The 27,814-nt window shown below is 33.5% G+C and overlaps 6 protein-coding genes across 12 annotated transcripts; 5 read left to right on the forward strand and 1 right to left on the reverse strand.

Annotated features, from left to right (window-relative positions):
* Positions 1-1,117: 1,117 nt before the first annotated feature.
* LOC106448639 (NAC domain-containing protein 43-like) lies at positions 1,118-3,825 on the reverse strand. The gene is made up of 3 exons (XM_048778843.1): positions 3,503-3,825; positions 2,886-3,172; positions 1,118-1,951 (listed from the first exon to the last, which is right to left on the reverse strand). Exons 1-3 carry the CDS (start codon positions 3,687-3,689, stop codon positions 1,331-1,333), a joined length of 1,095 nt encoding a protein of 364 aa, XP_048634800.1. The 5' UTR covers positions 3,690-3,825; the 3' UTR covers positions 1,118-1,330.
* An 11,167-nt stretch (positions 3,826-14,992) lies between these two features.
* LOC125574983 (probable RNA-binding protein ARP1) lies at positions 14,993-17,324 on the forward strand. Of its 2 annotated transcripts, none has more exons than XM_048778844.1 (6): positions 14,993-15,542; positions 15,629-15,764; positions 15,906-16,053; positions 16,146-16,182; positions 16,257-16,602; positions 16,686-17,324. In XM_048778844.1, the coding sequence occupies exons 1-6, from the start codon at positions 15,351-15,353 to the stop codon at positions 16,805-16,807; spliced, it is 981 nt and encodes a 326-aa protein (XP_048634801.1). In that variant the 5' UTR covers positions 14,993-15,350; the 3' UTR covers positions 16,808-17,324. The 2 variants fall into 2 exon arrangements, with proteins under 2 accessions (XP_048634801.1, XP_048634802.1); XM_048778845.1 differs by having other exon boundaries at positions 15,021-15,542; positions 15,912-16,053.
* Positions 17,325-18,494: 1,170 nt separating this feature from the next.
* Positions 18,495-21,062, forward strand: LOC125608397 (two-component response regulator-like APRR9). Of its 3 annotated transcripts, none has more exons than XM_048778846.1 (5): positions 18,495-18,888; positions 19,439-19,600; positions 19,701-19,831; positions 19,911-20,290; positions 20,361-21,062. In XM_048778846.1, exons 1-5 carry the CDS (start codon positions 18,699-18,701, stop codon positions 20,920-20,922), a joined length of 1,425 nt encoding a protein of 474 aa, XP_048634803.1. In that variant the 5' UTR covers positions 18,495-18,698; the 3' UTR covers positions 20,923-21,062. The 3 variants fall into 3 exon arrangements, with proteins under 3 accessions (XP_048634803.1, XP_048634804.1, XP_048634805.1); XM_048778847.1 differs by having other exon boundaries at positions 18,829-18,888; positions 19,439-19,607; XM_048778848.1 differs by lacking the exon at positions 18,495-18,888 and having other exon boundaries at positions 19,439-19,611.
* A 490-nt stretch (positions 21,063-21,552) lies between these two features.
* LOC106391969 (metal tolerance protein 1-like) lies at positions 21,553-23,433 on the forward strand. 2 transcript variants are annotated; one of them, XM_048778850.1, is made up of 2 exons: positions 21,553-21,809; positions 22,195-23,433. In XM_048778850.1, exon 2 carries the CDS (start codon positions 22,195-22,197, stop codon positions 23,341-23,343), a length of 1,149 nt encoding a protein of 382 aa, XP_048634807.1. In that variant the 5' UTR covers positions 21,553-21,809; the 3' UTR covers positions 23,344-23,433. The 2 variants fall into 2 exon arrangements, with proteins under 2 accessions (XP_048634807.1, XP_048634806.1); XM_048778849.1 differs by lacking the exon at positions 21,553-21,809 and adding an exon at positions 22,055-22,116.
* A 253-nt stretch (positions 23,434-23,686) lies between these two features.
* Positions 23,687-26,008, forward strand: LOC106391967 (transcription factor bHLH70). 2 transcript variants are annotated; one of them, XM_013832722.3, is made up of 4 exons: positions 23,687-24,418; positions 24,751-25,290; positions 25,381-25,665; positions 25,742-26,008. In XM_013832722.3, exons 1-4 carry the CDS (start codon positions 24,380-24,382, stop codon positions 25,814-25,816), a joined length of 939 nt encoding a protein of 312 aa, XP_013688176.2. In that variant the 5' UTR covers positions 23,687-24,379; the 3' UTR covers positions 25,817-26,008. The 2 variants fall into 2 exon arrangements, with proteins under 2 accessions (XP_013688176.2, XP_022557341.2); XM_022701620.2 differs by having other exon boundaries at positions 23,687-24,412.
* Positions 26,009-26,175: 167 nt separating this feature from the next.
* LOC125608398 (protein CURVATURE THYLAKOID 1B, chloroplastic-like) lies at positions 26,176-27,641 on the forward strand. Of its 2 annotated transcripts, none has more exons than XM_048778851.1 (6): positions 26,176-26,435; positions 26,528-26,643; positions 26,712-26,798; positions 26,886-26,948; positions 27,145-27,237; positions 27,334-27,641. In XM_048778851.1, exons 1-6 carry the CDS (start codon positions 26,297-26,299, stop codon positions 27,424-27,426), a joined length of 591 nt encoding a protein of 196 aa, XP_048634808.1. In that variant the 5' UTR covers positions 26,176-26,296; the 3' UTR covers positions 27,427-27,641. The 2 variants fall into 2 exon arrangements, with proteins under 2 accessions (XP_048634808.1, XP_048634809.1); XM_048778852.1 differs by having other exon boundaries at positions 27,200-27,237.
* The last annotated feature ends 173 nt before the right edge of the window (positions 27,642-27,814 follow it).

Raw genomic sequence — 27,814 nt, forward strand, 5'->3', positions numbered from 1 at the left:
AAATTTTAACTATTAAATTTTTAATAATTTTTCAAAGCTTTTATAAAAGAAAATTGTTCAAAGAAATTTTTAAAATTAATTTTTTTTATGTATTTTATATGGTATATAGTTAATTCAAACGATATTAATATAGGCATATATATATATAATCTTAATATTTATTAAATGAATCTTCGTACTTATATGATTTTGTAATCATTTGTATCTTTTCATAACAAAAAATTTAAATCATGGTTCACAAAAAAATATAATGTGAGATTTTTAACAGTTTTAGTAATTTATATTCGTTTTTCAAAATTCAAAATATAACATACACGAAAAATCTAAATCTATATTATATGATTAATGTGGTTGTTTAATTTATTTTAATAAGTTAAAATTGAAAAAATGATAAAGGATACACTTTTTTTATCAAATCTTTATTATTCAAAATTATTAATTGTCATATATACTTTAGTTACATCAAACAATTCCGTAATTTTTATCTATTGAAAGAATGAAAAAAATTAATAATTAATTTATGGTTAATTTAATAAAAAGCTTATTATATAATTAGATGAATCAAATTTTTTCTAGAGATTTTAAGAATCATTGTGATGATGATATATGACTACTTCAAATAGTGTAATTTTGAGTGTAATGTTTCTTTTTTAATATATAGAGGATGATTGATTGAAAATTCAAAATAATTGCACTACACGTGTGTGTGTTCTAATCTTCTGGAGTAAGAAGAAAAAAACATATTAATGTCTGTTGTCATTAATTAATGATACTCAGTCGTAATCTCTTAAAATCGAACATAGAATCGACTGATAGTACTTGAGATGAGATCATATATATTATTTTCTTTGCCAACATAAGAAACACATACTGTATAATTCTTCTTTTACGAAGATAAATGTATTCCTTTGCTAATTATCGTTGGAAGACTCGACAACTGTATAAGTGTATAGTATCCTTTCGGATACTTTCCAAATATTAGTTCCTGGGAAAAATATTTCCTTTTGCGATCATGTGTTAAAATCTGTTTATTTAATCTTCTAGAAGCAAAACCAATAAGTAAATCAATGGAAGACATTTTGATTGATGATATTGAACATAATACTAACCCCATCTATAACGAAATATCTCCTTTTTGAGATCTTTATTCTCCTCTTTTAAAGTTCTTTAGTTTTATATCATCTATTTTACAATATTTCACATAACCACTGTAATTATCACAAATTTGACTTCTTTTTTTAATGTCTCAACAACTATATGATATGATTATATCTTTCTACACAAATGTGAAATGTCTTCTCTGTGTGTGTCTCGCTTTCCCTCCTTTTCCTTATCCACTACCGTTAGACACGTGGCAAAATGGGTCAGACGATGATGATAGTGATGACGTTGTCGTGTTCCATAGCTCCAACTCCGCTGGATGTTCCTGCGATAACCCATCGTGGTACGAACCGGACCGGTTTAGGCTAGGGTATGGAGATCGGAGGGAAGATAAAGCGAGGTGATCTTGATCCGCGTGGCTCTCATCGACGGCTGAGATCGAGGGTCCGTTTAGCTGCGAGGCCACAAACCGGTCTAAAGCGGACCAGCTAGAAACGAAGCTAGTGTCGATCACGTTGCTGACCTGGATGACATGATTTGTGTCGGGGGAGCTGACGTGGCAGTTGTTGTTGAATGTTTGACTGTTAGGGCTCTCGAGGTTTGGGAGTTTCATGAGAGGGTCTAGAGTTAGCTCTTCTTTACAAGATCGCCCCATAAGTTCTAAGAATTGCTCGAGACTATCATCGTCGAAGAAGTGAGATGAGGACGACATCCTCGCCATGTCTCCGCTGCCACTCAGGGAAGCTCCTCCATTGGGACTGTTTAGGGTTTTGTGAAGATTCTTCTTCTTGAAAATACGACACACCACCCATCCTTCGTCTTGTGATGCCTCCCCAATGATAGTCACCACCTTAAATATTCAAAATAAGATAAAATTATATCAGAGAAATCCATATTTTAGATTTAGATCTCGTTTTCAAAGAGAGCTTGCTTATTCCCCTTAGGTCTCGCTTTACTTGCAACGAGTGAGCCATGTTTTCTTAAGTTTTTTTGTTTTAATTATCAAAAGAAAACTGTATTAAAAATAGTATTTTATAATTTACGTATATGATATTTTTGTGTTTATATATCTTTGTAATTATAATTTAAACATTTAAACATAAACATATGTCTATAATATACATATATATATATATATATATATATATATATATATATGACAGTTTTGATCAATGTTCAAGAAAGCGGCCTAAGCCTAGTCGGTCGCCTAAGCGGTGCTTAAGTGCTACGCTTTGTAAGACTGTAGTGATTAACTTCTAAACCGTCAAAATTACATCAATGTAATAAAAATAATATTATTTTACTATTCATAAATTATAATAATTAATTAATATATTATGATAGTTTTATGATCATAAAATAATATAAATTTTATTATTTGTAAATAATGATATTTAATATAAAATGTTATATATATATATATATATATTTAATATATTGTTATAATTTATAATTAGTTTAGCCATTTAGTTGTTCTAGGCGCTAAGCGTTGAGTCACTGTCCGTTTAGCGTCTACCATTTTTTTGAACACTGGTTTTGATGATACATTTCGAGTGGAAATCACAGCAGTGCTTTATATAAAATATTGTTTTGACGAAAATATTAGTACAAGTAATTAGTAATACCTTTTATAAGGGTCAGTGGCTCATAATCAAAATAAAAAGACCAAAACTGTGATGTACAATGAGACTTAACAGTCTCACCATATTCAAGAGAGAAAAATATATGGTTGAATCAGATATATCATAATATAACCCGTATAAATGTTATGAAATGATACATACCTCATGAACGGTGACATCTTCAGGGGAAATAACTTTGTCTTCGAGTCTGTATTCATGCATGATCCAGTCAGATTTTTGGCCATGAGGAGCTCGGCCTTTGTAGAAAACAAGAGTCTTTCTCATCCCAATCCTACGGCCATTACTATATATGATCTTGTCGCGGCCCGTTGCTTTCCAAAATCCGACAGTCGTAGCTCGGTTAGTTCTCGTTCCCGTCGGATATTTTTTGTCTTTGTGGCTAAAGAAATACCAGTCGTTTTGAGGCGTTGTTCCTATTTTACACATCTCTGCATAACGACAAAAACAATCAGAATAACTTTAACATAAATTATATAGTTAACCAACCTAGCCTATCTTGGATCTTTGTAGTAAATAACTAACTCCTAATATACAAGCAACAACAACGACTAAGTGAAGATTCTTTGCACTCTAGTCATATTCTCGTAAAAAGATACATGAGAACGTCATGTATCGAAAGTACTATATACAAGAAAACCATTTATACAGAAGTAAACTCATTCAAAAACTGAACAAAGAGAGACTGTGAAAAGGTTCATCTTTTTTTTTGGACAAAAGAATTTGTTCATCTTATATAAAAAAAAATTATGGAAATAAACCTTGAATATCCCAAGGCTCGAGCTTGTTGAGATCAACGTCGCGAATAACGTCGAGGTCGATCTTGATGCTATTTACTTTCTTCCGGAGATAATACTGCAACAGCTCTTCCTCGGTCGGGTGAAACCTAAACCCAGGAGGCACTTGAGATTGTCCGTTCACTGATATGCTCATAGATTCCGACATCATGATCAACACAGATTTTAAGATTATCTAAATCAAGAATCAAGATCAAGAGAACAGAGCATGTACTGTTTTTACAAAAAACTTATTTGTAACTACCAATATGAAAATTGGAGAATGAGAGAGCTAGAGGAGACTGAGTCAATATATATATATATATGAGTATTGCTGTCTAAAACAAGATGCATGAGGAAAACACATGTGTCTGTTTGTACACCTTTTTTGTTTTCTTGAATAATAAATTTAACTCTTATTATACTTTCCATTTTGTTTTCATTTATTAGTTTAAAATAAGAGTACATTTCACTGTTCAATAATTAATGATTATTGCACTTTTGTTTTCTTCTCGTTTATTGTTTCAACTCTTGTTAATTATAGTTTTGTTATTTATTTCTTTGTTATTAGTTAATTAGTTTACAAATTAAGAGACGAGCCTCTCTGTAAAGCCAGTGCCGTGCGAAGGTTTTCGGAGGCCCGAGGCGAGTTCAAAAATATATTTTACATGATATATTTTTAATAACATATATATATATATATATATATATATATATATATATATATATATATAACACTCAAAAGTTTTGAAGTATTACATAAACGTTTTCTAAATTTTCTTCACCAAAATTTTATAAAATAAAATTTTAAATCATGAACAAAAAGTATGAATTTGTAATATAAATACAAAGATATAAATTTTTGATTGAAATGTTGGTAGCTGTCAAAAATATAAATCTTAGCATTTAAATTAACAATAATAAACTATATATTGAAAATATTATATTTTCTTTATCAAATTCTCATAAATATATAAAATAAATCTAACTCATAGCATATAAAAAAAGAGCAATGTGATCAAATATTTACAGTTTTTTAGAAGTAGAATCTTTATAGTTTTATTTAAAATATAGCAAAAATGATTACAAACCTAGTTACTTTAAACAGAAGTCCAATTTAAATTCAAATAAAAATAAAAATCTAACTAATAGAATATGTTAACTACCATGTAAAAGTATTTTTTTAATAATTTGGGGCCCTAAAATTTCTACAAAATTTGGGGGCCCTAGGCGAATGCCTTTTTTAAAAGGCTCTAAGCACGGCTCTGTGTAAAGCCATTTGATTTCTCTTGTCTTTTTCAGTAACATATATATCATCATATCTACAATTATGTGAATGTTTCCTTCGTCCATTTATTCACTATTTTCTCGAACGAAAAAACACGTACACTATTAAAACTTCAATTCATGAATGTACATATTTTTAAAAATCTATCTTAATCTCTTTTATATGTTTTCAAGACCTATTTCTGTATATTTACAGATCTCTCGATGAGTAGATATCGTGAGGATTAACAAATGGAAAACAAAAAAAGGTGATGTAGTTATCAAAAGGAAAAAGGTAGGGCCAGTAGGGCAACTAGATTGTAGGAAGCAAGCCCACATCGTAACGATGACCCTTGACCTTAAAAATCTCTTAGAAAAGCTCCCTTTAAACAAATTTAATTAAGAACCCACAGTCATCGTAATAGTAATGCATTCCCTATTTTTTATTGTAGAAAAACGATTTTCACAATGCATTCCTTTTTTCTTCTTATATTTATAAAGTATAAATTTTGTATGTCAGAAAGCTTCTCTCCGGAAGATGTGGCCTTTTTCATCGATAATTAAACGTTTCACTACAATAAGTTACTTGATCTTCAAGACGATTTAGTATATTCATATATATCTAACTTTAAATATTAAAACCTGAATTTCGAAAAAGCATATTTGATTTTTTTGGGTGCAAAAGACCTATTTAGGTGATTAAGTAGAACAAACTAAACATAATATATGTAATTTGTAGCGGAATGAAGTGAACCGGCAATGCCGAAAAAATTGAAGAAATGTTTCATGATGTCTTTCAAAAAATAATTGTATAATTTAGATTAATATACATTTTCAGCTTTTCACATATACTAAAAACAATCAATTAATTAATTTTAATGCTTCTTCTTTTGTGACTAACAATCTTTCGTAACTATTTCTCCAAAGAAAAACAATCTTTGATAACTTTAAATTAATAATAAATTAATAATTATTCTATATTTTTTAGTAATTTCTGATTATTAACTAATAAATATGTAGAAACTTCAAAATTTACGTTTTTGAAACATTCTTTTTTCTTTGAAACAAGTATTTAATACTTATAGTATTTCACTTAAGCTTTATAGTTAATCTTTAAAATTAATTAATTATTAATTTTCTTTTTCATTATTTTCTATTGTTATATCCTTAGCGGTTGGTTGTTGCTAGTCAATACATAAAGGTAAGGCGATAGGAAAATAATGATGACGTCAAAAGTCACGTAGTTATACTATAAGTACGTATACATATTGTGTAGAAAGTAGAAACTTAGCTTTTTTTTTTGATCAAAGGAAGCAAGTAGAAACTGTAGAAACTTAGCTAAAGGAAGCAAAATTAATGGAGTTTGTGTGATTATTGACAGTGAGTTGGAAGACGACTTTGTTTAAGATTAGTTAAGAGGCCTTTTTGCAATTTTCTGAACACAGAATCATTTCGTTTGTTTCGATTCCAGAATTCCATGCTTCTAATCATTATTTTAAACTTGATTAATGACATTGCACCCAACGTTTTGTGCGTCTCTCAGTTCCATGTGTTTATTGGGTGAGCTTTAAAAAATCAAAATTATAATTAAATTAAAGCAAAAGGTTTAAAATTTACAGGTCGGTAGTTATTTTCCGTGACGAAGACATATTTTATTTGTAATAATATTGGTTGAAAAAGTATTTTCAGTTTATATGTAAATTGTCTTTTATTAAATAGTGAGATAAAAAAGAAATATGTTACTTGAAATATACTGTATGATCAGTTTCAAAAAAAATATATATATATACTGTATGATACTAACTGCAGACATGTATACTATATATATACTTTTGAAAAAATTAGTGTGTTTGAAAGTTTTTTTTTTTTTTGTAAACTAGTGTGTTTGAAAGTTTTAATACAATATTTTTAAAATATGAGAATAAATAAAAGAAAGCTGTGTTATTTGATATTATACATATTCCTAGATTACCAGTTTACCTCTGAGAAACAAATATACCGAAATAACACTGAATTACAAGAAATAATAACGGTGAATTCACCAACAAATTTACTTTATAAGGTATGATCATAGGCATGATCAAACTAACTAGTTCATTTTTGAAGTTAAATTTTAGTTATATAGAAGACCACATTTTATTTAACCGTCGATATGCGTATCCTTCCGTAGGTAGGTTTTGAGGCATTGCGTATACAGAGTTGGTGGTTCTTTTTTCCATAGGCACGTTAAAAGAACTTTAGTTTTTTATGCTATTGTCAATCATTTAATTTGGCTTACACGTTGACGCATATATCTTTCACACGCATAATATATATTCATGTACATTCTCAACAACACGCGTCCATAAAAAGTTTAGCACTGCTATTACTTAAATATTACCTTTTTCGTTTTACAAAGAGTAACGTTTTCAAGTTCCATTTCATAACAGTAACGTTTTAAAATTTTAATTTCGTTATATATAAAAAGTGTATTATTTTATCTTTTCAATACAAAATTTTTAATATAATATGTTTTTTAACATTGATGTTTTACTGTGTTAAATCATTAATAGAGAGAAAATATTACTAATATATTAATTGTACGAGACTTAATTTAAAATTTTTTTATACTACTCAGTACACATTATACGTACGATTCTTTTGGTGACGGATAATAAATAACGAAAGAAACTGGTCACAGTTACGAGTTTTAATAACATAAACAAATTTCGAAATTCTCTAGAAGATATGAAGAAAATTTGCATGAGAAGCAATCCAAGTTTGGTGGATTTTCGTCAAAATTTGTTATGGCCTCAATGGTAAGACGTCATGACTCCACACTCCATTTTCTCTAATGGCGGCAGACGAGGGGCAAATCTGTAGGTTCGATAGAATCTGTTGGAATATCGATTCCACGTGTTTCATATATATAATCCTTTTTTACATCCTCTATAGAGGTTGAGATACAGCCCTCCTGGATACCCCGAATTCCTACCTGTCAAATTGATGCATCATGGATCAATAATGGCAGCGTTAGTGGCTTAGGGTGGAGTCTTAGGGATGAAATGGGCTCGGAGTATTGCGGATTACGAGCGTGTAACCGGAGCCTCTCAGCTTTGCATGCTGAGATGGAAGGTTTACTTTGGGCAGCTTCATGTATGCGAGACAGAGGAATAACCTCGATACGGTTCGAGACGGACTGCTCAGATTTAGTGGACATGACAACAAACCCGGTGGACTGGCCAGCATTCGCAACAGAGATTGAGGTGTTCCAGAGGTTACATGAAAACTTCGAGGATGTGAGTCTGTCTCATATTCCTCGGAGTAGAAATGGCCAAGCAGACGCGCTAGCAAAAGAAGCAAGAACGAGAGGCTATGCTTTTTCCCATATAGATCAGACCCGGACAGATGGAGATGCTCTTCGGAGAATCGGCACGTCTGTTCTCCACTTGATCTAGTTTTAGATGGGTAGACGACAAAAAAAAAAAAAAAAAAATCCTTTTTTACATGATTTTGTTTAACATTTATTGTGTGAAAGGACTCAACTTAGAGTTTAGTAACTTTAGTTAACGTCGATTACACAAATAATATATTAGTATTTATAAAAAAAATTGTTTGAGAAATGGCATTAGTATCTACTCTATTAAAATAGAGTCCTAAATTTATCTACCATTAAAGTTGTCATTTAAATTTTGGACTGTTTCAAGTTTGTTACTATATTACTTAATTTTTGGACCATATCTGAGTTAGTTACAATATAATTATATTAGACACTATTATTACATTAAAACCGGACAACTTAAATTAAACCAACAATCTACTCTATTATAAGTAAACCAAACGAATTATGTTCTATTAAAATTAAAGTAGACCGATTGTATTTTTTTTAATTTATTAGCACATACAATAACTCTCACTTGGACCTCTTTTACTATAGATGAAACTTTGCTCTAAGTTGATTTATATTTTTTTCTTATCGACATCATATCAGCACACAAAGAACATGTATATGTTTGGTTCCTCTTTGCTTCTATAACAGACTAGATACGCTAACTCTTTTTACACCTTATTTTTGTGCTATATGTTAACTGAATCTAAGTTGATTGATTCTTTGTTAGACTTAAAAATAGCCTCGAAGATAACAATCTATTTACTAATAATTAATAGCAAACTATTTAAAAAACAATTAGAATTCGATGATAGCCTCGAAGATTACAAAATATTATCCCACATAATAAGGAATCCTTAAGCTACAGCAAACCTAACCATAAACATTATATATAGACAACGCTCGATTGCATTTTTCTAATCACAAGTTCACAACAACACCTCAAGCGTTCAAATTGAAAAAATCATCTGAAGCTTATTCATTTATGGATATTTGTAAAGGCTATGAAACCTAAATTAAAAGAATAGATTATATATTCGTTACAATAAATCTTAATTATCAACATATATAATGATTGTTACAAAATCGGGTAAGATTGATCTTAGGAATGGGTTGAGGATAAAACCTGATCCGCGTAATTTGCAAAGTAACAAATTTATAACCGCATAACCCGCAAAAAAATGTTGGTAACCAGCAGGATCTGCCAGTATTATTAAATATAAAATATATATTTTAATTATTTAGCTTAAAATTATTTAACTAATATATTTAAAATCAAAATAATATAAATATTTGTAATATTTAATATATTTCAACGAAAATATTTTTAGAAATTTGCGGGTTGGTGGTACATGTCCCGCCTAAAATAATTTTAACCGCACTCGCAATTCATATTTTTAAAATAAATCGATCCGCAAGTCAAACAGGACATGATCCATCGGTTTAGACTAAATTTCTCAGCCATAAATGTTTCCGCAATAGTGACACAAATCCAAACAATCAAATATCTAATCTAATATTTTGAATTAACAATAATTTTGATTATCGATTTTATAACTAAAATGAAAAAAAATATAACCGCGTTTCAACGCGGGCCAATATCTAGTTTATAATTTAAAATAAGGGCACAACAAATATATGTATCTTTAATTTATGACTTGAAATAATGAGTTTATTCAATTCATTAAAAGGATTTAGTCATTTTGGCCCTTCAAACATGTAATGAGATAAACTAGTTTTAATCTAGACTTCCCTTTACAACAATATGGATATTACAAATTATATGAATTTAAATTCGGTACGTATCTTTCTCAAGGTCATACAGACATGCATAATCAGAAGATATCTTTAAAATATAAACATATATACAAAGATATAAAAAGCCACAAACATTGTTTAACACAATGATTATCACAAGAAATGACGTTTCATTGTTGAATTAGTGTTTTGCTGTTGATTATTGGTGGATTTTTAGAGCTGAGACGACCGTCCAATTTTGTTGGGTAAACCCTAAAAACACCTAAGTGAATAAATAAATAAACAGAAAATATCGTCAGGGAATAATATGTGAAATGGATGGATGATCTGTCGACATTTTTCAATGTATTCATCTAAAATGCATTATGCATATACGTACGTAGCTAAAAAAGATAACATCATTTTATTAGCTATTGTCGTAAAAAATTTCAGGATATCGTGTGATATATAACTTCAAATTTCATTCAACAAAAACAACTTCAAATTTTAACGCGATACCACTTGGCTATCTGCAAAGCTTTTCGTTTGAAAAACCATAATTATATATATATCTCAGGTTTTGGTCTGAATTTTCGTGTATATTTTCACAATTCTAAAAATTAAAATTACTTTTTTATTTTTTTGAATTTAGACTCGTATTTATTAACTGACAGCACATATATACATATATAAATTTTAAAAAATAAAAAAGTAATTTTAATTTGTAGAATTGTGAAAATATACACGAAAATTATATATGTCATTTTCCTGTTGTATATATATATGTCCTTTTCCTGTTTTTCTTTTTCTTTTATAGAACAATACTTTAAGGGTAGAGAACAATTTCACTCGATTAAGAATGTTATAAATTATAGGCGAAGATTTCCAAAACAAGAAGAGTATTATAGTTAAAATTTACAAAATTCTCTTAATGTTTTTTTCCTGGTTTCAACTCTCCTAATAAAAATAACAACTTGCCAAAAAACTGACCTATTAATTTATCTTAAACTAATTAAGACGTATATATTTAAACCCTTATAATATTATATTTTTTTTGTAATCACACGTTAAAAGTATCTCTAACCCATTCCTATTTTCACCTCTATAATAGCATTTAAAGGTGAAATTGCTCCAACCCACCTCTATTTCTTCCTCTATAATAGAGATCTTTATATTTTCCTCTATTTATAGAGGAAGAAATAGCATTTCTTTATTTTTTACTCTATAATTGGAGATTGATATTATAGAAAAATACATTGGAGCATATCTTATTTCTATTATAGAGTTCCTCTATTTTAGAGGTGAAAATAGCAAAATACATTGGAGATAAGTGATAGTGTAAACCAACGAAAGCTTGTTACCTTGGACATTGCGTTAAAATATCATCAAAGATTTTCACTGTTCGAAATATCAATTTTACCGATAATCTTTACATATTAAACAATAGTTTACTCAAATAAAGGTGTTGTGTGTAAAAAAAAGAAAGAAACTTAGGTAAAAGAACCGTTCGGATATATAGTATATTGAACATTTGTTTTACTTTCTATGATACTTGCAATACGAACGTTGTAGTTTTTTTAATGTTATATATATCCTTTGTAAAGTTCTATAATAAGGCCTCATTACCTTTCAAAGTTTGCTGGTTGATGATGCTGCTGGGAAACCAGATTCCGAATCATTGTTAGATTTTTAATAAAATCTTTGTCGTCTAATATTTGTGTTCTTCTACGTATTGGTATCTCTTGACGGCTCGTGTTAATTAATTGCATGCATGAGAGGAAGGTGCGTATCCTTTTTACAAATAAAATAATACGATCGTGTAATTTAAAATTTGAACAATGCATGGTCAAATTGTTGTGTTTTGTCTATTTAATACAAACATGTTAAATATTAATATGTGATATTTTAAAGTTATAGTATAACATTTCAGCTTATTATATGCGCTGCATTTATTTCTTTATATGACCACCCAATGGATGGTTATAGAATATTTGTCTCTTCGTCATGATTGTGTCCCCATATGCTGGCAAAACTAGTATTTTTGCATAACTAGGTGTCCTTAGCTAGAGCACAGCCGTTAGCTAATTCTGGTAAATGTGCATTTCATGAAAGTCGATATCGTGCAAGGTGCAACTATAGAATTGGACACACATTAGATATCTGAATATATATTTCATAAGCAAACATTAGAAGCTAGTTTCGTGGCCAAAACATTGGACTGTATAATATTGTAAAAACATATTGAAATTGAGGAAGTTTTTCAACTTTTTTTTATGCTGAGCAGACATTTATTACAAATAATTTAAATACCAAAAGATTTATAAAAATCAGAAAATGATACACAATTAGTGAATTTGATAGAAAATCTGAGACATCATAATAATTTACAACACTACAAAATTTCAGTGTGATATTTCAAACTTGCTGAAAGAGTTTATCAGATGAATTGCTCCACGTTTGTTTTAGGAATGGATTAAAACTTCATTAAGATAATTTTTATAACCATCTATGTTTACATATAATAAAAAAATTATACGAATTTAGTAGTACAAAAGAGTTGGGATCTTAGTTTATGATAAAAACTTAATTTGAATCCAAAAAAAAAAACTTTGATCGATCTCTTGATCATAGTTTTCTGTTGCAATCAAACATTTCATATAGTATTCAAATTTTAAGATACCATTCATCGAACCATCTACACTTAGAATGTTCTTTATTTTAGTCTATCAGACTAGCTATTAGCAAATTAAACACAAGCTTTGTCTGAAACCAAACCAAAAATCTAACTAAACGAACTAAATATATGACTTTGACTAGAGTTTGTTTAACTAACAGAACCAAACGTGAATAAAAAGGACCGATATATGCACACCCCTAATCAGATCTTAGGGATAAAGAGAGAACTAATCAGTGAATCTGAAACCTAATAGAAAATTAGAAATGTAGTGTACGAATGAAGTTATAAACGGGCCTTTAACCAACGGGTCTGGTGTGACGCATGCATAAAGAGCTTAACACGCACGAAGACTGATTAAATGGGCTTCAGGCTTTGTAATATAACAGATGGATTTAAGCCCAGTAATTAGTATCTGCTAGAGTCCAATTTGCTGGAGTGAATATTCTATCACGTGGCACAATAGCGTTGACGATCAAAGCAAACGGAATCCGTATCACACGCTGTCACGTTCAAACGCCACGACACAATAAACCAATCAACATTTCTAACGGGTTTCAGACTTTAAGGAAACAAAATCGCAGGATACGTCACGCGTTAATTAACATATCAGCATGATGGCAATGGCATGCAGGAGGGACCGCGTACGCGTGAGAAAGTATAAACATTTATACCGTTGGATGAAAAAGTGCGATCCATCTAACGGTAGTCTTGTGCAATTAGTGAAAAAAATAAAAGATCCAACTAACTTTTTTATAATAATAATATTGGAAAGTGGCTGAGCACAAACATGCATGTGCATGCCTGCCTGTATCTTGCAGCCTTCATGTGGGGATCTATAGTGCGACAATCCATTATCAAAATAACTCATAATATGCACTTTCTTATACATTTCCTAAAATATCTATATTCTATATTTTTCACACATTTTAATAAAATACATTAAATTTGCATCATTTTTTGTATTTTTTTTTTCAATAACTTTAAACCAATAAAAAATCAATTATTACAATTAAAATTTTTTGAAGTTTACAATTAGTTAATAACACATACATTGAAAAAATAAAAAATAGATTTTTTTGAAACAAAAATTTTCTCTAAAATATACTCCCTCCGTTTTTTAATATAAGTCGTTTTAGAGAAATTTTTTTGTTCCAAATTATATGTCGTTTTCGGTTTTTTATGTAACATTTATTAGTAATTAATGTTGTCTGACCAATGATAATATATCTTCTATTTTTCTATTGGTTAAATTGTGGTTAGGTAAATAATTAATGATGTTTTTGTTTCGAAAATATAAGAAATTAATGATTTTCTTAATCTATGTGCATAGCTTCAAAACGACTTATAATAAAAAACGGAGGGAGTATAACTTTAAGGAACGGAGGAAGTATAATATATTCCAACATTAACTCACTATAGTAATAGTATTAGCGGTAATAAAACATACTCCCTTTGTATCATATTAGTTGGTGCTTAAGGATTTTACACAAAGATTAAGAAAATACAGAATTCTATATAGTTTATCTTGGTTACATAAAAGTAACATTAAATAAAATTAGTTTAACCAATAAGAAAAAATACAATATTTTATAATTGGTCATAATTTTTTAATGATATTAAATTTTATCTAGAATAATGAAAACATCACATAATATGAAACAAAATTAAAATCCCTAAACATCACTTAAAGTGATAGGGAGGGAATATATCTTGATGTTTTAGATTATTATAATATGGAAAAGAAAACATTAAATTGCATGTAATTCCACAATAACCGTTAATACTTAATACTAGTACTGAATTTGGCGGCTCTGATCATTCGAATAACCAAAAAAAGTAGTACTTAATTAGAGACTTTATATTATACAAAAAGACAAAGCTAATAAAAAAAATAGTAGGAATTGTAGTGTCTGAGAAGGGTTGGGATGATTTGAGGAAGACAACCTGCCTTGGTTATGTTCTGTGTTGTTAAAACTCCTAGAACTATAATTATCTTATTGTTTATGATAAATGATTCATTTTAATACTTTGAAAAAACTAAGTATCATATATGGATGAATTTCAATGATGTAATAATTTTCTTTTCTAATTTTGCAATCAAACGTATACAAAAATACGATGGCGAATTAACTTTCATGAAGTACTCAGAATTCTATGTTTTATGTTGATTTTGTTTTACCGATTTGATTTTTTGAATGAATTGTTGGCAAAGCATCCAGAAAATCTTCTTTAATTTTTTTTTAACACCCATCCAGAAAATCTTAAGATGGAAGAAAACATAGTATTATTTAGAAGGTTGTGCCCGAAAGTGAAGACCCACAACAACAACCAAAAATCATCCATATACAATACAGATATATGTAATATATTATCTATAATAAAATCATTTATTTTATTTATAAGAATATGAAGATTTCAAGAGAGGGAGGTTGAAGACAGCGAAGCAGATGTTTTGTGCAGCGGACCCAATATATATACAGCGAAAAAGCTTTTCTAATCAACTTGCTTCTCTCTTTAGCCATTGACGTGGGTTCCCACTAGCAGCTTTCTTGTCTGCTCCATCTCCATTGGCTCTCTCTCTCTCTCTTACTCTTTTCTTTTGTTCCTTCAATCAACACAAACATCCCACTCTTCTCGTACAAAGAGTTTAGTTTTTTTTTTTTTTTTTTTTGTTGGAAGGGGAAAAGTTACAGTTTTCTTTTCCTTTTGTAAATCGCATATAGATTTTTAAAAAGGGTAAAAACTAAAAACTTAGAGTTTTGATTCTGGGGGAAATAATTAATCAGATGGCTCAGCAGAGACAGTTTCAGATGGAAGGTGGTAATAACGATACGAAGCTGACGAAAATCTTCGTTGGAGGATTAGCATGGGAGACGCAGAAAGATACAATGAGACGTTACTTCGAGCAGTTTGGTGAAATAGTAGAAGCTGTCGTCATCACCGATAAGAACACTGGCAGATCCAAAGGCTATGGCTTCGTATGTTCTTCTTTAAAAAAAAAGTTTTACGTAAAAAGGAGTCTGCGTTTTTTTTTCCCCTAAATGGGTTTTATTTCTTTGATCAGGTGACGTTTATGGAAGCTGAAGCAGCGATGAGAGCTTGTCAGAATATGAATCCTGTGATTGATGGAAGAAGAGCTAATTGCAATCTTGCTTTTCTTGGTGCTCACAAACCTCGTCCTCCTACTTCTCCTAGACATGGTTTTTTTTCTCTCTCTCTCTAGAATGTAATGGTACATCTAGTTAACTAGCTTTTAGGGTTATACAGAAAATATGATCTAAACTAACTTAGATCTTTTTTGTTACTTGACTAACAAGCGAAGGAGGAAACTTGATTTGTAGGAACAGGGAGATTTAGGTCGCCAGGAGGAGCAGGACTAGTGGCTCCGTCTCCTCAGTTTCGAGGCTCTTCTTCTTCCTCTGCTTTGGCTCATCATCATCAACAACAACAACACATTGGTCAATTCCCATTTCCTTACTCTTCTTACGGGTAAGTATAATTAATCATCTCATCAACAACAACCCATCTTGTTTACGTGTGTGTGTGTGTTTTCATTCTTGTTTGTGTTTTCTTTTCTTCAGATTTTCTGGTTATTCTCAAGAGGGAATGTACCCAATGGTTAGTTAATTTATTCATCTTTCAATGTATTTTTTTTTTCAGTTCCACTGAATGTTGATGTTTTAATGTTGCAGAATTACTACAACCATCATCTTTATGGAGGACAACAGTATTCTCCATATATGGGTCCTCCATCATCAGGATCAACAGGAATGTTCCATGGCTACTATCCTTACTATCCTCAGTACAATGCAGCACAAAGTAGCAATCAAGCTCAAGCTCAAACACATCATCATGGTTTCAGCTTTCAATACACTGCTACTACTCCTCCTCCTCCTCTTTTGCAATACCCTTACTTGCCTCATCAGCAATTCAGCTCCCAGCCTCCCCCACCACCAATCCTCTCCCTTCCAACCTCTTTGGCTCTATCATTAGCATCTTCAGCTTCATCTTCCTCCTCTTTGTCAACCTCCACCTCAGGTTTGATTTCACAAATCATTAAATCTAGATTGAAACCATTGTTTCGATTCATATTCTTGACTATTTTGTTTTGTTTATATTAGCTGCCACATCTGCAACAAAAACAGTTGTTATTACTACAACAGCTCCAAAAGCAGCAGCTGAAGCTAGCAACAAAGATGGTCATGAAGCAATTACATCATCATCCATCAAGATAGAGGATTGATTTAGTACTACAATAGCAGAGCAAAGGGACTACTTCAGTGTGCACTAACTCATGATCAATCTATCCAACATGTTCTAGCTAGAAACATTTATTCATATCATTTTTAGGTTTCTAGAATCTTAATTAGTACCTAGGAGGAGGAGGAAGAAAGACAGAAACCATCCTTCACATTCATTGTTTTATTTATTTTCATGATTCATATTGCATTTTAGGTTAAAGAATCAAAGAAAAGGCATTGGTGGCCTTTTTCTGGATTCTTGGATTGATGCAGAAAGCATCATTCAACATTACATTAATTTGGGGATTTATTTTTCATGTTCAGAAGAATTATTTTATGTCTTCTTCTGAACCCAAACATGATTTTAAAGCTTCGGATAAGCTTGAAATCCTTTTTTTTTTCACATTTGTAATTCTTGAAATTGTCTTTTAAATCTCATTGCTTGTTCTTGTTCTTCATTATGATTATATAAACTTTTAGATGATAACATCTTTTAATATCAGCTGGAATATTCTACTTTTTTGTCAACTTGTAGATGATATGAACTACTCTGCTTTATAGAATGTTCAACTTTATAATTGATTAATTTGAATTACCATGATTATATTATCAAAGTAACAATGATCATTGTCTTTGGATTCCAAAGGGGATCTTATGAAGACAAAAGTACCGGTCAAAAGACCGTTGGGAAAGATGGATCTTTTTCTTTGCCAGTGGATACCATTTCACGATTATTATTGTTTAAACAACTTTGAAAGAAACTCAGCACCTACTTAACACACATATACATCAGATTGTTTTGGTTTTCATTAACTTATGAGAATGTTTTGGCAGATACAACATAATGTTATTTGTCTGCAAGTACAAATTAGAAAATGGACAGAAACAAGTTATTTGAAAAAAAAAATTGTTTGAAACAACCAAAGAAAATATAGCCAAGGAAAACTTATGTGAAAGTCAGACTTGGGTTCCAGTTTAAGCCTAAGTCTACAAACTAATGGGCTTAATACATGTAAGGCCTAATTTTTAACAAAGCCATTAAGTTTGGTACTGTAGACATGTGTGATACATATGGTAACCAAGTTAGGCATAAAAGCTTATAGCCTAATATATCTAACCACGTAAGCATATGTGAGTTGTTTATTACGTATTAACTGTCCATATCATAGACCAATAGATATTTTGTTTTGCTTTAACTTTGATGGGGCATTTTTCTACTCAAAGCAAATTTTATAGATTGTTCTAGAACTCTTCTTGTTTCCACACAAAAAAATATAAAATTTACACCACAAAATATGACTTAATCAATGCTGGCATTTAATATTGAGGCTGATGGGTCCATTTTTTATTCCAAAGAGTCAATATCTAATATGAAACTCTAATTTGAAATGCTGCAGAAAGATAAAGAAAAATATCTACATTTGAAACCAATCAAAATCCCTAAAATCAAAGTTAGCCACACAAATAAAATAGAACCCCACGTGTCATCCTCAAAACCACTAGATATTCCAAAAACTATACAATAACGACACGTGTAATGTGGACCTGGGAAGCAGAGCTACGCCATCTCCACCGAATCAAACACGATACAGGAAAGATCAAAATAATGGCCCATATTGAGCCACGTCAGCCCAAAGAAGGCCCGCATGATTATTCACCGTTAATTAGATTTCCCCAAGTTGTTTATTGCTATTCTCCGTTGTCCTCTGAGAAAGCAAAGCATAGAAGTCGTCTGATATTTTGGCGAGAGTTCTAGTGGCTGTGAATTTAGATACTAATAATAATAATATAACTCTTTGCCTTCTTCTTCTTCCTCTCGGCGAATTAAGATCTAAAATCTCAGTTTTTTTGTTTTGTTTTGGAAAGTTCTGCTTTTTCTCTGTTCTGAGATCGATGGGGGAGGTTGTGGTTTTGAGCAGCGACGAAGGTACTATGGAGACGATGATGAGCAGAGGCAAGTCATCGGAGGTCGTCCGGTGGGAGAAGTATCTTCCGACAACGGTGCTTAGGGTTTTGCTTGTCGAGTCCGATGATTCAACTCGCCAAATCATCACCGCCCTTCTTCAGAAATGCTCTTACAAAGGTCATTTCTTTACTCTGTTTTAATAGGATGTTTTAAAGTTTCCTTCTTTGTCTTGATTTTGAACTCAAAAAGTATGTCCGGTCTTAATCTTAATCTGTTTCAAGTATGTTCGGTCTGTGAATTATTTGTTCTTTGTCTTATTCTGTTTCAAGTGTCGTTCTTTTATGTCTTAATTTTGAAGTTACAAGTATCATGTTCGGTCTGCGTCATTGTCTTAATCTGTTTCAAGTTTCAATCTTTTGTCTTAATTTTGAAGTTACAAGTATGTTCTTGTCTGTGAATTATTTGTTCATTGTCTTAAATCTGTTACAAGTATGTTCGGTCTTTATATGTCTTAATTTTGAAGTTACAAGTATTATGTTCTTGTCTGTGAATTGTTTGTTCATTGTCTTAATCTGTTTCAAGTTTCGATCTTTATGTCTTAATTTTGAAGTTAGAAGTATTATGTTCGGTCCGTGTATTATTTGTTCATTGTCTTAAAATTTTGAAGTTAGAAGTATGTTTCTTGTCTGTGAAACTAAACTCGAGTTTTGTTTTGATTTCGAAACAGTTGTGGCTGTCTCCGATGGTTTAGCTGCGTGGGAGATTCTCAAGGAGAAGACACATAACATCGACCTAATACTAACGGAGCTCGATTTGCCAGCTATATCCGGTTTTGCTCTACTCGCATTGGTGATGGAGCACGAAGCTTGCAAGCACATTCCTGTCATAAGTACGATGTTGGTGATCCCCTAAGTCCGTTCTTTTTGTAAAAAAAAAAAGCGTTCTCCTTAGTTTTTGTTGTTCTGATGATTTTATTTGTTTTCTTCTAGTGATGTCGTCGCAAGATTCGATGACGATGGTGTTGAAGTGTATGCTTAGAGGTGCTGCTGATTATCTTATTAAGCCCATGAGGAAAAACGAGTTGAAGAATCTATGGCAACATGTCTGGAGAAGACTTACTGTAAGTTCATTTCGTTATGTTTTATTAATTTTAAGCTTGAACGAACGACTTATAATAATTTTTTTGGGTTATGAATCAGTTGCGTGGTGATCTTACTGCTAATGGTCCTAGCTTACCAGCTTCACAGCAGAACGTTGAAGAGAATGATGAAACTTGTGCAGATTCAAGATATCATTCTGATCATGGAAGTGGTTCTCAGGCTATCAGCGACAACGGTGAGGATAAGCTGATGGGGGATGTCAAACCGCTGTTTGAATCTTTTGATGTGACAATGGATTTGATCGGTGGGATAGACAAACGGAGTGAGTGTTACTATGGAGACAACGCACGTGAGCAGCATGTTGGGCCCGAGCTTGGGCTTTCTCTGAAGAGATCTTGCTCTGAAAGAAGTTTAGAGAAGAACCAAGATGAAAGCAAGCATCAGAAGATTAGCCTCTCTGATGCATCAGCCTTCTCAAGGTTTGTGTGCTTTCTTTGAATAAAAACAGAATGCCTTAAATAATAGATATTAATTATTTATAACTTGCAGATACGAGAATGGGAAGGCAGGAGAGAAAGCAGTTGTTGTAGCTGTAGAGGCAAGTAGTTCAGCTGAGCCCAAGACACCAAGCGAATCACATGAAAAGTTGTTCAGATGTGATCACGGAAGCGCTACAACGAGCAGCAACCATGAGAACATTGGTTCATCAAGCGTAAGCGGACACAACCAGTTTCTTCAGTCCGGGACTACGAAACAGAAGCAAGAATCTCTCTTCCCAGTAGAATCCAATCGCCCGAAGGCAAGCAAGGAAGTGGAAGTTGGTTGTCAGAGCACCAACGAGGGGACAGTAACAGCAGGAGGACAAAGTAGGAGCAGCAGCACAAGAGAGAAAGCAAAGGAGGAAGAAGAAGAAGGTGAAGGTGGTGTCACTGCCCAGCAACGCAAGAGTGAGAGAGAAGCTGCGCTGATGAAGTTCCGGATGAAGAAGAAAGATCGATGCTTTGGTAAAAAGGTAAGATATGAGAGCAGGAAGAAGCTAGCAGAGCAGCGTCCAAGAGTGAAAGGCCAGTTTGTGCGTGCTGTAAACTCAGATGCGTCTATTACTAAATAATGCCTCGCAGCCCAACGAGAGAAGTTTCCACACGGTGAAAGGCCCAGTTATAGAGAGACTCGTTGTAATATCAAGTGTGGCTTATTTTGTATTTGAGTGTTATTTTCTCAGCTAATCTTATTAGAATATTGGGGTAACTATTCCACTTACTATTAGATAGATCATCTCTATTATCTGCGAATGATCAAAGCTACGTTAAACCGTAACTCCAGATTTTCTGCAAGTTTTTTTTTTCCATATTGACTTGGCATTTAATGTAAGAGGACTATCAGTATTATCTTCTTCTTTTTTTCACTTAAATGGTAGTACTAGTAAATGATTTGGACATTATTTTCTTTGTGATTCAATTCAATGTATCCAAATATTTTTCCAATTTTGTATTTATTCTACTTTTACAATTTGTTTTCTTCTTCTCAAAACTGTGAACCAATAAAATTATTTCATTTAAAGCCGTGGAAAACCACTGAAAAGGCCCAATCATTTGAGAGTAAACCAGGTAATTAAAGCCCCAATCATTCGGTTGGATTAGTAAAGTAGTGCCAGAAAGACAGGAGAGCAATAATTACGGTGAATAAGTAGAGTGGCGATGCCACGTGTATATAAAATTGACCGTGGAAAAGACACAACAAGAAAACAAAACCATAGAGAATAGAGATCTGTAAAGGAGGAGTACAAGGATAAGAGAGAGAAAAAAAGAAAAAAAGGACCCCGGAAAGAAAAGGAAAAGAGAAGCTGCCCCCATCTCATCTCTCGTGGCCGCCTCATACTTTTCTATTCATAAATAAAAGGCTTCTTCCTTTTTCCTTGACATTCTTTAAAGGGCTAGGAGGAGTAGTGAATCTATCAAACCGGCAACTTCAGCCTCTCGACTCTCTTCTCTCTCTCTGGTTAGTTCTTTTCTTTTTTAAGTTTTGTACGCTCTGTGTTTGCTACCTTTATTATTATTATTATTATTCGTGTCGAAGTTGAAGAATCAGTCTTTTTTGCCGATGCATCTCTGTGTTCCTCTTTAGACAAGTCTATATCTGTTACAGTGTTTCTAGATTCTTCATAGTCACATCTGGAATTGGTCTGATTGCGACTCTTTCATACTTATAAATTAATTATTATAATGATTAGTTTGTTATATATTCTTTAGTATGTGTTTGTGCTAGTAGAACCTCCTCCTGTTACATGACTAGTAGTGCCATCCATGTCTGATTTGTTCTTTTTTTTATTATAAAGTTGCTTTTCTTGTTCTTGTTCTTGTCTCATCCCTTTTTCTCTTTTCAGATGGCGTCTTCAAGCCCCCAACATTGCCACATCATCGAGGTCAATCGAGGCAAATCCGTTGAAGAAAGCACAACAATTCTGGCAAGCAAAGCCTGTGGAGAAGCTCCCTGCGGCTTCTCAGATCTCAACAACGCTTCCGGCGACGCCCAAGAACGCAATGCCTCCATGCGCAAGCTCTGCATCGCCGTGGTGCTATGCCTTCTCTTCATGACCGTTGAAGTCTTCGGTGGCATCAAAGCTAACAGCTTAGCTATACTCACCGACGCAGCTCATCTTCTCTCTGACGTTGCTGCCTTCGCCATCTCCTTGTTCTCCCTGTGGGCTGCTGGCTGGGAAGCGACGCCGAGGCAGACTTATGGTTTTTTCAGGATTGAGATTTTGGGAGCTCTTGTCTCCATCCAGCTCATTTGGCTCCTCACTGGGATACTTGTCTATGAAGCTATCATCAGACTTCTTAGTGAGACTAGTGAGGTTAATGGGTTCCTTATGTTCCTTGTTGCTGCTTTTGGGTTGCTTGTGAATATCATAATGGCTGTTCTGTTGGGACATGATCATGGTCACGGTCATGGCCATGGTCATGATCATCACAGTCATGGGGTGACGGTTACCACACATCATCACCATCATGGTCATGGAGAGGACAAGCATCATCATCACGCTCATGGGGATGAAGATGTGACTGAGCAGTTGCTGGAGAAATCAGAGAAGAGAAAGAGGAACATCAATGTCCAAGGAGCTTATCTCCATGTCCTTGGGGACTCCATCCAGAGCGTTGGTGTTATGATTGGAGGAGGTATCATCTGGTACAACCCGGAGTGGAAGATAGTTGATCTGATCTGCACGCTTGTCTTTTCGGTTATTGTCTTGGGGACGACCATAAACATGATCAGAAGCATTCTTGAGGTGTTGATGGAGAGCACGCCGAGAGAGATTGACGCTACGAAGCTGGAGAAGGGTTTGCTGGAGATGGAAGAAGTGGTGGCGGTTCATGAGCTTCACATTTGGGCTATCACGGTGGGGAAAGTGCTGCTTGCTTGCCATGTCAATATCACACCGGAGGCAGATGCTGATATGGTGCTTAACAAGGTCATTGATTACATCCGCAGGGAGTATAATATCAGTCATGTCACTATACAAATCGAGCGCTGAAAGGCAAATCAAATATCTCAAGAGTATTTTGTATAAGCATTTGCATTGACATGATGATAAAATCAATAAAGTTTTTTATCTTTTTGTCCACTTTCTCTTGTTCTTCATGCTTTAGGTATATTGGTATAGTTATATGTCAACTTGCTTAAGAACAGAGACGTCATCCCAACTTTTTATGAGATTAGGTGTGTCTTTCAATTATCCTAGGAGTCACAGGGCTTGTGAATGGTGTTAGAAGCAGGATCTGATTTGTCACAAGTGGGGCCATTGTTTTGTCCTGAGAGTCTGGTAACAAGAGGTCGTAAGTTACATCAGCTTTGTACTTTTATAAGCATTATTTTAAAAATGACTATGTAAAGATTGGATGTTATTAAGTTGCATAGGCTGTTCTGGTTTTATCACAGTAGTATGAATATGAGTGAAGAAAAATAAATATATTTTAGAGACAAACACTGGTTAGTACCCTTGAAGCCAAGGCATCAACACTTGTATGCTTAACAGGTAAGAATCCAGAATTCACGCGTTGAGGGGATGAATGTATAAACGCTTCCTTAGACTTTTAAAAGGTTAAATGGTCTTCTTCTTCTTCCTCTTCCTCATCATCATCATCATGTATTAACGAAAGCCCCCACAACTGACTGTCTTCGCTGCCAGACAAAACTGCCAAAGCCAATAATGTTTCTTTGAGGGACCTTTCTTATGTCAGAGATACTCTCTCTCTCTCTCTCTCCCTCCTCTCATGTTCTTTGCTCTTCAACAAACATCTGTTGTCATCTCTTTGGTCTTTATTTTTACCTCTTTGTTTACTTCCCTTTCTCCTCTCATATCTCACTTTCAAGTTCCCATTTCTATTCAACATCTTCATAACAATTTAGGACCAGTGTTGTATATAAAGCTAACGGCCTTAGCTGCAGAAGCGAGTACATGAGTATCTTTTTTTTTTTAATTCTTTAAAAACCCCTCACATTTATTTCAAGAGAGATACAAACAAACAAGAGAGAAAGAGTATTAAAGAGAGAGAGATCTCAGCTCTGTAATGGAGAGGATACAAGGGCAAAACAAGCTATGTGTAAATGTATCTTTATCTCAGTTTGGAACGTTTTTCATTTATTTTATTTCTTCTTTTCAACTATTTGAGCCTATAATCAAAAGATGTGGACATGCATATTTACTCCTTCCCCTAATGAGTTGCATTCAGTGCTTGTGGATGTTTGTTATACAGAAAACACTAACAAATCTGCTCTCAGCTGATTACCTCTCTTTGAAACATTCCATTTTTCATTATAGTTTTGTTTCTCGTTACTGACGCACTCACCAAACCACCCTACAGTAGATGAATAACCAGATTTCACTTGTTTCTATATTCTCTCTCGCTCACTTGGTAGGTACCTCTTTTTTTTCTTGCAGTTGTTGGATCAAAAAGTGAATGTGAGAAGAAGCCTACAAGTTCAAGCATCTCCGGAGGATCATAGCTTTCCTCTTGAGGAAGATCAATACTCAACTCTTACCTTGCAAGGTACAAGACTTCCATTTCAACAAATGCTGCAAGACCCTTCTTCGGTTTTGTCCTTCAAAGACCCACACATTCTAGGAAACTATCTCCCATATGAAGTTCCAGAGTTTCATTCACCGTTCCACTCAGACAACAACCATTACTATCAGAATCCATTTTTAGAAGGAACCAATGAAGACATCTCAAGCCAAGAACTTCAGCTGAACCCAGTAGACAATGCGTTTTCAAGACGCAAGCTCAGAAACAACAACTTGGCAGCATCAGTGAGCAGAGAGAAGAGAAAGAGAAGGAGAAGCAAACCAATGAAAAACAGAGAAGAGATGGAGAGCCAGAAGAGAATGACACACATAGCGGTTGAAAGAAACCGCAGACGCCAAATGAACGTTCATCTCAACTCACTCCGCTCACTCATTCCATCTTCCTACTTCCTTAGGGTATCTATACATAGCACAAACCAAAACTTGAAACCTTTATAATTAACAACGTTAAAGTCTTTTAACATAGTTTTTTTTGTTTTCTTATAGGGAGACCAGGCGTCAATAGTAGGAGGAGCTATAGACTTCGTGAAGATCCTCGAGCAACACTTACAATCCCTTGAAGCGCAGAAGATAACTCAACAAACTAGTAAACTGATAATCGATGCCACAGTGACGGAGAGGCACGTGAGTCTCAAAATCCAGTACTGCCAGAGGAAACAAGGACAACTTCTCAGATCAATCTTTTTGCTAGAGAAACTTGGACTAACTGTTCTTCATCTCAATGTGACATCTCCGTGCAACGCATCTGTCTCTTATTCCTTCAACCTCAAGGTACTTATAAAACAAAGAACCATATTATGCAAAACAAAACACATATCATTTCTAAACATTTTTTGGTATTTTTCAGATGGAAGAAGACTGCAACTTGGGATCAGTAGATGAGATAACGGCGGCGGTTCGTCAGATATTCGACTACTGTTGATTAAAATAAAAGTTATTTTGTAACTTTGGTTTACGTGGAGTCTTCTTCTGAGCATGGTGGCATTTAATTTGGCTTTAGTTTAAGGATACTCTGCAGAATTGGGCCCCACCAGATAAAGTTTGACGTTTGTTTTAAGAGTTGTGTACGTACGCCACGTCAGCACTATCCTGTTTGAAAAGTCGTTTATCTTTCTTCATTGGAAAATATAAAATGTATCTACAAATATGTTTTCGAAAAAACTCTAGGCAACACCATCAAATCACAGTTCTATCCAAATGAAAGCTCCAAGATGGCCTGTACGTACGCCACGTCAGCACTATCCTGATCGGGAAACCCAAAACGAGTGGTGGGAATGGTTACTTTTCAAATATCTCTCAAACTCAACACTGATTCTCCCATTAATCTCAAAGATAATTATATTTAATAAGCTTCTTCTGATTTGTTGGTTTGATTCTGTGATTGAAGTGCCACCAGAGCGCCATGGCTTCCCTTTCAATCTCTTCATCTTCGACTATCATCAACTCTAGAGCTTCTCCTCCTGGACAAGCCTCCTTCTCTTCTCCCTCGTGTATTTCACTTCCGATGCTTCCTCCTAAGCCGCTTCAGTCCACTGCTTACTGTCAGTTTCCCACTCTCCACAAATGTGAAACCTTTTTTTCATTGTTAATGTCCGATTCCGAGTTTTAAAAATGGCTTTTTGTCTTTTTATAGGTCGGAAGATTGCGAGGAGGAACGTTCCGACGAGAGCTACCGAAGTTGAAGCTCCGGTCACCGCCGAAGCTGAGACTACAGAGTTGCCGGAAATCGTCAAGACCGCTCAAGAAGCTGTAAAGAGACTTTTGCTGATTTGTTTTGTCTTTCCTATGAAGTGAATTGGATTTTGATTTGTTGACAGTGGGAGAAAGTGGAGGATAAGTATGCAATTGGTTCTCTCGCATTTGCTGCTTTGCTTGCTCTTTGGGGATCTACTGGCCTCATCTCGGTCACTTTCCATCTTCAAAACTCTTTTTAATTTCCTTTTTTGTTTGATTCTAATTTTGTTTTTTGAATATTTGTGGTGGTGAAACAGGCAATCGACAGGCTTCCGTTGTTTCCTGGTGTTTTTGAACTTGTAGGCATTGGTTACACTGGGGTGAGAGTTTATTTCTACCTGTATGATGAGTATCATCTTTGCCTTTGTTGTACCTTTTCTGAGGATTTAGAACGAGATTGGATTGAGGATTAGTCCTCTGTATCCTAAGAAATACATGCAATTTAGTGTTTTCCTTACTAACATCTGATTTTCACAAATGGATTGCTGCTTCTCATGACTGATCTTGAATCTCAAGACTTGGTTCATTTTATTTAATGGACCTTTGCAACGTTGTTGTTTTGTTAACACAGTGGTTCGTTTACAAGAACATGATCTTCAAACCAGACAGGTCAAGCAATCTCCCCTCAATTACATAATTTGGTTTCGTCTAGTGTTTTCTTTGAGAAATATGAAACTCATATTTTTCTATCGTAACGTGTTTCAGGGAGGTGCTGTTTCAGAAGGTCAAGGATACATACAGAGACATATTAGGGAGCAGCAGCTGAATCAGAGGAAGAAGTGTGAGAGACATTCATGAAGGAAAATCAAAAGAAGAATCTAACACATGCCTCTCTGTCTCTCTTTGTGCTCCTTGTAGCTCAAAATATCAACCACCGTCTTACATAAGTGTTGTAGATTCCATCCTCTCTCTCTCTCTCTCTATGTGTTCCTTGTAGCTCAAAATATCATCCACTTTATGTCAAAGTGTTGTAAATTCTTCAAGACTGCAATGATGAGATGTTTATTTCATTCCTCTCAAGTTTTCAAAGTCTCTTCTCCATTTTAGTTTATATACAAAGCAAAGACTTTTAGAACGTTCTTAAATTGATCATTTAGGCACATTTAGAATTTGTTCAGGATGCAATGTATTGCATTTGTGTGTGTTTACAGGTTTGGAGAAGTGCTAGTCAGATTTTGGAGCCCAA

This window comes from Brassica napus, chromosome A4 (genome assembly GCF_020379485.1).
Source record: "Brassica napus cultivar Da-Ae chromosome A4, Da-Ae, whole genome shotgun sequence".
NCBI classification, from domain to species: domain Eukaryota; kingdom Viridiplantae; phylum Streptophyta; class Magnoliopsida; order Brassicales; family Brassicaceae; genus Brassica; species Brassica napus.